This window comes from Pleurodeles waltl, chromosome 6 (assembly GCF_031143425.1).
Source record: "Pleurodeles waltl isolate 20211129_DDA chromosome 6, aPleWal1.hap1.20221129, whole genome shotgun sequence".
Lineage (NCBI taxonomy): Eukaryota > Metazoa > Chordata > Amphibia > Caudata > Salamandridae > Pleurodeles > Pleurodeles waltl.
The window spans coordinates 362,025,510-362,037,015 of NC_090445.1; the positions used below are offsets into that span (position 1 = coordinate 362,025,510).

Consider the following 11,506-nt stretch of genomic DNA (forward strand, 5'->3'; position numbering starts at 1 on the left):
ACAGCAACAGATGGTTCTGAATCATGCCTCAGGCACAGGACCGCAGTTAGCTACAGCACCGATAATGAATCAGAATATGGGAGCTAATGCTCCACAGGGTTTGGGAAGCAGGCAGTCGCCAGCCGCTATATCCTTACCCATTGCAATTGGTCCACCATTACCATTGTATGCATAGGCGAAGCCTGGAGTATGCGATCAGGGAGTCATGATCCAAGAGGTGACAAGAGGAGGGTTCACAGGAAGCTCTCAAGGAATAACTCCAGCGGAACATACAATAGACAGATCTAGATCACTGTTGGACTTCAGTCCGATAGGAGTTCCTCCAGATACCATGAGACAATCAGGTTTGGGACTGCTGACTCCGCAGATCTCAAGCGTGAATGTACCACAGCCACCGATGATGTAGGCTGGTAATATCTCATTGCAAGGGTTAACAGCGCAACAACTGAATGAATGGTTGGATAAGTTAAATTCACCACAGACTACTCCAGCAACAGCAGAGCGATCCGAAAGAGAGGAGTACCTGAATTTTGTGAGGTTGGGCATGGAAGCAGCTGAGCTAGTAGAAGGGAGCATGGGAGTGAACAGACTAGAGTTGTACACTGAAGCAGAGTTGAGGTATCTGTACCCAAAGATAACTAAAGAAGTGAACAAAGTACACCAGAGACTGGTGAACCTAGCAGATAAATACAATATAGACCTAGACCATTGGTTCCCAACCTTTTGACTCCTGAGGACCCCCAGTGAATCAGTACTGGAAGCCGGGGACCCCCAACCAATTTGTACGATTTAAATTTCAAACATTAAAACAGTAATACGCAAAAGATACACAAACTAGTACACACCAAATAAATACTCGAATTACTAAAGCTTTTATTATTTTATATTGAAAAATATGCAAAAATCAAAAACTTTTAATGGGAAGGTTGGTGCTGCATCTCGGTGACTAACTTTTCAATGTTTGGTTTTATATCCTCAGATCAGATTCTACATTTTCCAAGCGATTTCTGTATTTATTTTTTAAGTACATAAGATCTGAGAAAGCTTTTTCACATAAATATGTGGTGGGGAAAGGTAGTAAAACCTTCAGTGCTTTGTGGGTTAATTCAGGATAATCTTTTCGTACATACAGCCAAAACTTCACCAGAGAATTTTCTTTACATTGAAGCTTAAGTGCACTCCCTGTGGAGATTTCAATCAAACCATTTTCTTCAGCTGATGTCAGCCCCATTAAATTGTCAATCTCTAAATTGAAAGGATCTTTAATCCAATTTTTGCTTTCATCTGGAAGTGGAAAGTACTGACGAAATCTTGGAGATGCTGGATAAAAAAATCCAAGACTTCTTTTTCTAATTCATCATCAGCAGATTCCAAGAACGTCTTCATGTTTCGAAAAGAATCAAAATTTCTTTGTGATAAGCAACGAGCCCACAAGTCTAACTTTTTTATCATTGCCTCAATCTTGTCTTCGACATTAAAAATTGTGATGCCAACTCCTTGCATACTCAAATTAAGTACATTTAAGTGAGTGAAGATGTCTGCCACATACGCCAGCATGGCTAACCAAGTATAGTCATGTAAGCGCTCATCAAGTGCAAATGGAGATTCCAGTTCAGTGAAGAATACCCTGATTTCATCTCTCAATTCAAAAAGCCGAAACAAAACTCTACCACGTGACAGCCATCGGACTTCTGTATGCAGCAAAAGCTGACGATGATCACTATCCATGGACTGACAAAGCTGCTCAAAAAGCCTTGAATTTAGTGACCTAGCTTTGATAAAATTTACAATTTTGACTGACTCATTCAAGACCTTTTTTAATTCCTCTGGCATCTTCTTAGTGGCTAATGATTCTCTATGAATGCAACAATGATGCCATACAACTGAAGAGTTAATTTCCCTTATTCGTGCAACAAGTCCAGTTAGTCTCCCAGACATGGCACGAGCCCCATCTGTGCTGATTCCTATGCATTTGGACCACTGAATTCCATTTGATGTCAGAAATTCATTGAAAGTGCTGAAGACCTCTTCAGCAGTGGTATGTATCAAGTAGCGGCAGAACAGTAAATCTTCAATAATGTTCCTTTCAAACTTGTATCTAACGTAACACAGGAGATGAGATTTATTTGCTATGTCCGTACTTTCATCTACTTGTAGGCTATAATACTGACTTTTACAAATCCTTTCAATCAACTGTTCTTTTATGTTGTCTGACATTTTGTCAATTCGCCTTTTTACAGTGTTGTTAGATAATGGCACCAAATCTAAATCTTTTGCTGCTTTCTCTTCAACCATTGCACTCACCATGGCTTTAGCAGCAGGTACTGTTAGTTCTTCAGCGATGGTATGAGGTTTTCCAGCTTTTGCTATGAGCATCGACACTTCATAAGAAGCTTTAAGAGCATTTTCCTTAAATGATCCTATTGCAGTTTTCTTAATTATTTTTCTACTTTGTCGGAGCTCTTGCTCTTTATTTTTGAAGAATTCTGTGCTTTTGGTAGCATGTTCTTTATGCTTTGTTTCCAAGTGCCTTCGTAATTTAGAAGGTTTCATGGCCTCATTTGACAAAATTTCATAACATAGCACGCATTGTGGTTGTTGTTCATGTTCTGAACCTGAACATTTGAAACCCATTGATAAATATTCAACATCGTATTTGCGACACTTTGTTTTCTTTTGACTTAAATCACTTTGTTTTGAGCATGATGGTCCATCAATGATGTCTTCAGTGGCTTTCCGCTTAGGTTTAAGCCATCGATCCATCGTCCTTATGTTTGTTTAGGATACCCACAAATGACAAGTCTGTTGAATCACAACATTCGGTTATGAAATCAATTTCTAGCAAAGCTATTTGGTAACGCACATAATAGACCTTCACTACTTTACCTACTACAGGTTGCCCTCATCAGCTGTTTCCAGACTACATATGCTCTGACATTTAGAGATCAAGCTGCCCAAGTAAGAAGATTTTAACACTGTATCAGCACTGCTTTTGTGGAAAAGACAGAGGACACTAGCAAATCATATGCATGGATATGACAATCTTATGAATGCTGCTTTAAGATACTTTCATTTGCTCAGTTTAATTAAACATAGCTAGCTCATTCATTTGGCCTCCATCTTGGAAGTAGTCCATTGTTGACTGCACAGAGAGGTTCCCACAACAGTATGGGAAAATATGAGCAGGGTTGGAGTTAGGTGAGAACACTTCAGAAAGTCAATTTGTATGCAACACACTGCCTGTCTGTGTTGAGGTTGAGAGTCAATTTAAACCAGAGTGTCAACGAAGTTTTGTGTATGGTTTGCTGGCAGCCAGGGGACGTGGCATAAGCAGCTGATGTGACAGTGAGAATAGTTAAATACATGCACATACTTGCCAACATGTTAGATAAAAAAAATATTTGGGAGAATGTATTTCCCACATTTAAGTCTATTGAAGCAAAGGCAATGTCAGGTGTGAGACAGCCTGAATCAGGTCTATTGGCATGTATGCATACAGTGGTCTATTTAGCGGCACAAGGCTCCTGCCCCCACCAATAACAGCACATCCACATTCTCATTTCAGAGCCCAGTAAGGGTGACCCTTCCTTGCACAAAAGGGTTGAATGACTATGAATTAGCAGGTTTTACCTACTTACCATTTAAGAAGGTCTACTCTAAAATTATTAGATTTATGAAGGATATTATAATGAAAACATACCCCATGAGGCAACATATAAATGGGCAGAATGGTGTGAAAAAGTATGTTATAATAGAACATGTGCTCAGACTGTATTCAGGGCATGCCACTAACTTACTCCTTGGTTGATTTCTAGAGCTCCACTTAAATTTATGTAAAGTGACTCTGTGCAGTATTTCAATTTAATTCTACCATCACATACATAAGCACTATGATGCAAGAAAGGATAACGCACTACTCTGGGCACTTACGTATGACACAAAAAGAAATCCCACAAGCCAACCTGCAACTTACCACAAGGGCAGGACTGAGAAATCAAAAGCAGTCATGCAAAAAAGTTTAAACCAGCCCCACGTCCATGGTCTCCTCATGCTAGCTCTTTCTCGTTCCATCCATTCTCTATTTCTAGTCCCTTCTTTCCTCTTCTCCCTCTCTGATCACTTTCTCTCTACCTTCCTTCTCCATCGCTCCCTCTTTCTCTCTCTCTAAGCCTCCCGTGGCTGCTGTAATTAATATTGAGGAACTGGGGAAGCGACTGAGGTGCCAGGGGCAGCCTGGACGTTCAACAACAGCCTCCAGCTCAGTGGGGAAATGTCTGGTAGAATAAAAGGTCTCTCCGGTCCTGTTTCACATTTTCCCAACCAAGCACTGCCCAATGGTGGTTGCAGGTGTAGCACGCTACAGGTACGTACTTGAGCAGCACAGCAGAGGTATGAAGCACTATATAATTACAATTATAATTCCATTACAAAAAATAATTTACAATGAGAAGTCTTTCCTTTTTTCTGGAGGAAACCACTATGAAACAAATTGACATTAAAAGGCTTGTTTTGTCTCTACTTATCACTACATGGCCACCAGATGGAGGTTTCTTCCAGTCATGGTCATCTTGTGTACATCTCACACCAAAGTCACTGACTGAAGTGGGAGGCTCTTTAACATTAGACCACGTTTGATATGCGACATTGACACCAAACATGTAGTGTTTTTGCGTCAGCTCTTTTTATTTATATGGTTATTTTTTTATCTATTTTGCATATTTATGTGACAGCACACAATCCCAATGTGTTTGACAATAAAAGGGTGCATTAAATATTAAACTGGTAATTATTCTAAAGATAAGAAAATGCTGTCAGAGCAAGGTGAACTATTCAAATAAAAAAGGACATCAGAAGCTGGAGCATCAAAATGGGAATCCATGATAGTAAAGAAACATAATTATGAAAAACAGATGAATAAAAAGCCATTATCTAATTTTGAAGTTTGAGGCTTTGTTATGTGTGTAATAATTACCCTGTAATTTGAATGTCTACTACTGCAGTTGGGCAAAGGCTGATGCGGAGACAGCCTGGAAGTGCAACACGCTTTTTTTCTGTAAAGTTAAATGCAGACATGTAGGTATAGCGCCTTTAGTAGTCAACAACTGTTTTTATGGCTGAAAATGCTTATTTAAATAGGATCCCTGATCAAATGTGCATATTTATAGAAACTATAACAGGATCTCTTTTATAGATATAAACTGCCCTGGCCTAAACAAAGTAAAAACACATGTTGCTGCTCTCACAAATTTCACAATGCAGCTTGATGAAAAAAATGTCACTTTCTTTTGAAACTAGGCTTTTTGCTCTCATACCAAAATAATTTTCAACTAACTGTCCCCACGCCTCTTATAATTAATAATAAATGTAAAACCAGGGCAAACACTCACATGTTTCTCAAGCCCACCGTCTCAGCAGGAAAAGTGTCTGCCTTCCTGCCGGCCCGAGGTGTCTGAACGCTCTTTAGCCTCAGAACAAGAGGCACAGCTGTTAGGAATTCCTGGCCAAAGGTTGAGAGGGCACGGGGGCAGCAAAACACTCATGGGCTGGGCTGTGCCCAAAACTAAGAGGACACAAACACTGCCGCACGAGCACGACTCGGAGCCTGGCAGATAATAAAATAAGGCCGATCACCCTTCAGCTTGTACCTAAAGCTGAAAGGTGATTGGCTTGATCATATTTAGGTCCTGCCACCCCTGCGCTGTCATTCACAGCTCTATTGTGCTGTGAAGGCGCATGGGCATTTCGTTTTCTTTGAAAGAAAATGCTCGAGACCTGCGGACCCCCTGGGAATGTTCCACGGACCCCTGGGGGTCCGCGGACCACAGGTTGGGAACCACTGACCTAGACAATACTAAGCATCTGAAGAGGAGTTACAGGTTAGACTTTGAGCCTAAGGATTTTGATCACATGAGGTCTACTGGAATGAAGGCACACCTTAAAGAAATTCTGCAAAGTGCACAGGTCTGGGGAGCCTTAGAGAAGTGGGAAGGCAGATGAGCAAAGAAAAGAGATAAAAGGAAAAGCGACTGCTCAGAACAGCAGCAGGCGAAATCAGTGCCAGACACTGGTACAATAAAAGCGTACCCCATGAGAGAGACAGCTGGAGGGGTTCTTGTCCATGTACCATGGTCCAGAGGTGACATTTTGTCCTTTCCAAATGACTTCCCCAGGCTGAGGGAGAAGCCGATAGAGTGGTATCAGCAGACAGACAGGTTTGTGAAACATGCGAAGTGTCTTTGGGAAGACTTGAACACCCTGTTTGAGATTATAGTTCCAGCTGATTTGTGGATTGAACGCAAGAGGAGTGTTGATTGGCCGACAGCGGAACCGGCAAGGGACAGAATAACAGGACCACCATCTCCTGATGTAATGAAGTACTACTATAAGGTGATTGAGTTTTTGAAGCAGAAAGTGTTGCCGCAAAATATTGATTGGCCAAAGATTGATCGAACAGCACAAGAAGCCAAAGAGTCGATACATGCCTGCTATGAGAGATTGTTGAAAGCGTTCAAGCACTAGCACAGTGGTACAGAGGTCATAGAGGCAAAGGACATGAATCACCTTGTGTTCAGGTTTGTTGAGGGATTGAGACCAGAGATTAGCCAGAAGATCAAGAACCATTTGATCTGTTGGCAAGCGAAGCCAATTGATGAGGTGTGGCAGTATGCGAAATACTGTTGTGACAAAATTGAGTTGAAGCAGAGAAAGTTAAAGGAGAAAGTGATGGTGATGCAAATCAAGGCAGCACAAGCAGGGATGCAGGGGAATAGGATGCCACAGATGGTGCAACAGCCGCAAGGAAACGGCGTGTTTCAGACGCAAGCGAAAGGCAGAGGTCGAGGAGGTTTTGTGAATCGTGGCCCAGATTTGAATACTGTAGTGATTCAAAATGATGTACAGGGGATGAAGAAGGTGTTCATGTGTAATGCTTGCAGGGGCATCGGACATTAGAAGCGGGAGTGCCCGATGATGGTGCAGGAGGGTGTTGTTCAACAAAGCAATGATGTCAGTGCATTTCAAAATGTTAAAGGACCAAGAATGAGAGGTCCTAATTCGAACTTCCAAAATAACATGGTTCAGATGCAGGGTCTCCAACCCATGCAACAAGTACAGATGCCACGTATACAGCCAGTGCAGATGCAGCAAATGCAACAGCAGGTTCCTTTGGTACCTAGACAGCAAATGCAGTTGCCTTTAGCACCAATCGGACAGCAACAGGTGATGCTCCCTCAACAGGTCACAGGTCAAGGAATGAGTCAAAGTAACACAGTACAACAGTTCCTATTGCGTGGTGAGAATGGAATAAACGATGACTGGTCGGATGAGAGTTCAGATAATGAGGAGTGTAGACTTGCAGCGTCCCTAGAAGTAGATCAGAGAGGACCCTATGTGCAAGAGAAAGTGATGGGTCACAAAGTTTCATTCTTGGTTGACACAGGAGCTACAAGCTCTACAGTCTGAAGAGGAGAGGTTCCAAAGTTGCCACTTTCGGGACGTACAATAAAGGTAGTAGAAGTAGCAAATCAGCTCCTGACTAATTGAGAAGGGGTCAAGAAAAATATCCAAGGAAAGAGTGACCGCCATATTGCAGATGAGTTCCCCAACAACACGGAGAGATGTTAGGATGTTTCTGGGAATGGTGGGCTACTGTCATCAGTGGATCCCGAATTTCTCAGTTATCTCCAAGCTTTTAGTTAGATTGATGATTAAGGAGGTTAAGGATGACCCAGATACCATAGCCATGTCAGAGAAAGAGATGAAAGCAGTCATCGAGCTGAGGGAGTGTATGTGCAGGGCTCCAGCTTTAGGTATGCCTGATTACACAAAGCCTTTTTTCCTGTTTTGTCATGAATGTGATGCATGTTCTTTGTCTGTCCTGACACAGGTCCATGGAGGTGCAAACCGGACAGTAGCATATTTTTCAGCTACTTTGGACCCAGTCGCAGCAGCTTTACCAGGTTGTCTGCGTGCAGTAGCAGCAGTTGGTCAAAGCCTCACACAGTGTGAAGACATAGTGATGGGACATCCTTTAACAGTTATGATCCCACACTCAGGTGAGATTTTGTTAATCCGTACCAAAACGCAGCACATGACAAATGCAAGATTGACAAAATATGAAACCATTATATTGGGGTCACCGAATGTGACTTTGAAGAGATGTACAGTGCTGAACCCGGCAACTTTGCTTCCCAATGAAAATACAGAAGTTGAGGATGCTGATGATGTAAAACATGATTGTCTTTTGGTAACCGAACTGTGCACCAAACCGAGACCTGATATTAAAGACACCCAATTGGATGAAAATGACTACATTTTCTTTGTTGATTGCTCATGTTTGAGAGACTCAGTAGGAGAACTGAGAGCCGGATACGGTGTGTGTACAATAGAGGCCTCCTGGCTTGAAAGAGTATACTTTGCTGAAGTGGCTGAATTGGTTTCTCTTACCAGGGCATGTCATGCCGCTGACAAACTGAAAGTTACTATCTATACCGACAGCAGATACGAATTTGTAATTGTTCATGACTTTGGTCAGCTATGGTTCCAGAGGGGTTTCCTGACCTCTTCTGGTTCCCCTGTGAAAAATGGTGAAAGAATTAAGGAGTTGTTGCACACGATTCAGTTACCTCAGGAAATTGCTGTGGTAAAATGCAGTGCTCATGTGAAGTCACAAGACTTTGTTTCAATGGGAAATGGATATGCGGATCGAGTTGCGAGGTTCTGCGCATTGAACTGTATATCCTTCAAGGATCAATGGGAATTGTTACCTGAAATGGAAAATGAGACATGCACAGGTTATGCATTGAGGGTGGTTGACACGTTGGAGGAATTGAAATTGTTGCAGGGACGTGCCAGCAGAGATGAGAAATGCACCCGGGTTAAAATGCAATGTGTACATAGACCAGATGATTTGTGGGTTTCAGATGAGGGGAAAATGGTTTTGCCGAACAGTCTTCTGTCACAGTTTGCAAGGTTTTACCATGGACAAGCACATATTGGGAGAGATGCCATGATCAGGTTGTTCAAAATTGACTGGTTTAACCCGAAGGTCAGACAAGCCACAGAAGTGATTTGTCACAGGTGTATCATCTGTCAGCAGATGAATGCGGGGAAAGGGACGGTGGTGAATTTGAGCCACATTGGGCGAGCAGGAGGTCCATTTAGCAGAATGCAATTGGATTTCATTGAGATGTCTGTGTGTGGAGGTCTGAGCTACGTGTTGGTGATTATGTGTATCTTTAGTCACTGGATTGAAGCTTACCGGCACGCAGAAATGACAGTCTCACAGTAGCGAAGCTGTTGCTTAGGGAACTGATTCCTCATTTCAGGTTTCTGATCTCTTTAGAATCAGATAGGGGAAGTCACTTCTACAACGAGGTGGTTAAGCTCTTGTGTGCAGCATTGAACATTGAGTAAAAGTTGCATTGTAGTTACCGCCCTGAAGCTTCAGGACTAGTGGAGCAGATGAATGGTACCTTGAAGTCGAGAATGGCAGAGATGTGTGCAGCTACGAATTTGAAGTGGCCTGATGAGCTGCCCTTAGTGCTAATGTCAATGAGAAATACACCCAACAAGAAAACAGGACTGTCTCCTCATGAAATTCTCATGGGCCGAGTTATGAGACTGCCTGCAGTGCCTGCAAATGCTCTTGTAAATATCACGGATGATATGGTGTTGGACTACTGCAAGGGTCTGGCTGACGTGGTCATCTCTTTCTCTCACCAGGTGGAAGCTACCACATTGCCACCGATAAATGATCCAGGTCATAATCTGAAAGCTGGTGACTGGGTTGTCATCAAGAAACACCTGAGGAAGTCGTGTTTGGAGCAACGTTGGAAGAGGCCATATCAAGTAATACTGACAACTACTACTGCTGTGAAGTGTGCGGGAATTCCAAACTGGATCCATGCCAGTCACACGAAAAAGGTGACATGCCCAACTGATGAGGAAATTGAATTGTCGAAAATAACAGCTACAGAAAAGGAAGTCTCAGGGCCGGAGAGTAATCAAAGGGGAACTGAGATAGAAGGAGAGTCTGTTGAGGACGGCTTGGTCACTTCAGTAAGAGACGAGACCCAGAGGGATGACAGTGAGCCTATCTCAACTGAGGCACTAGGAGGACTGACTCAAAGAGAGGTTCTCCCAGAAGCAGACAGGTATGGGTTTGAAGTAGAGCCTCTGACAGACCCAGAAGACAAGGAGTTGAGACAAGAGAAAGTCAGAGTGTTCAGACTCCTCCTGAGAGAATTGCAGGTCCATCAAGAGAAAGCACCATAGAGTCAGAGGAGGGCCACGAGCTGCCGCAAGAAAAATCAAAGACCAAGGAGACACCGAAAGGAGATAAGTTGCCGAAATCGCAAGTAACAAAAGGAAGGTGGTTGTTGATGAAACTATAGAGGAAGAAGTTGATACTACAAGAAAAGAAGATCTCAGTGAAGGAGAATTACATGGCAAACATAAATTGAAAAGGAAGAGAATAGCAAACAGAAGGTACGCAGGTCCTGAATGGGCATATGTAACATCAGCCAAGTGGCAACAAGAGTTTTTGGCGTTCTGCTTTGATCGAGAAGTCCCAGGTCAATACTATGGTACCTGAGTTTGGCCAGAAAGAAAGGAGACTGTGTTAAGGTGAAATTGAGCTAAAAGGAAGCTTAGAAAAGAGACTGATAAGTTACCGGATGTGACACTGTTAACCTGAATTGACTTTTGAAAACTAATTTTGACAAGCTGCTAACCTGAATTGACAAGGATCCTGGGAGTGAATGAAAACCTGTAAATACTTACTAAAGAGAGACTTTGCTTAGCCTTTGCCGAAGAAAAAAAAAAGAGAAAAGTTTTAAACCATCCTCAGTTGGTTGTTTACACTTATAGCACTTTACTTTCTGATTCTTTACAAATCATGGCTAACTCTAGTGATGATGACAGGGGAAGTAGGCGTTGTAAATGTTTGGGTGTTGTTCTGGGTATTGTGTGTGTGATATTCATTATAGTTCTGATTGTGGGTAAGCCTTTGATAGATAAGGACGAAACTAACAATGCTACAATTCCTGAGACTACTGCTTCACTAACAGCTTGGGAGAGGTTCGAGCAGGACGCAAGATATTTGCATGAGGGTACTAACACTAAAGGGGAACTATCTACAAATGTTTTCTATTGCTTGCTGAGTGAGTATGTTGACATTATGGATGCCAAAAATTGTTATGTGTACACAAATTCCTGTTTCGGTCCAAGAGGGAGTTACCTATCACAGTTTACCTTTAACCTATGGGATAAGCTGTAGTCTGTTACTAACCCGATTCTATAACCAGGAAGAGATACAGTACTTTTACTCTAATCATGATCTTGTGTTTTCTTATGTGCCTATCATAGAGGATCAAAGAAATTAGTTAAATTATTCTTTGAGTCGACATTAGCTATTAGTACGTCTTATGCAGACCGCAATAACCAGACATGTTTGCTTACACCTGTAGAGAAAAGCTTTTTAGATCACACGGAAGATAGGAGAAGG

General features: G+C 42.2%; 1 protein-coding gene across 1 annotated transcript; it reads right to left on the bottom strand.

Annotated features, from left to right (window-relative positions):
* Positions 1-1,245: 1,245 nt before the first annotated feature.
* On the bottom strand, positions 1,246-2,763 carry LOC138301561 (zinc finger BED domain-containing protein 5-like). The gene has a single exon (XM_069242077.1). The coding sequence runs from the start codon at positions 2,761-2,763 to the stop codon at positions 1,246-1,248; it is 1,518 nt and encodes a 505-aa protein (XP_069098178.1).
* Positions 2,764-11,506: the final 8,743 nt, after the last annotated feature.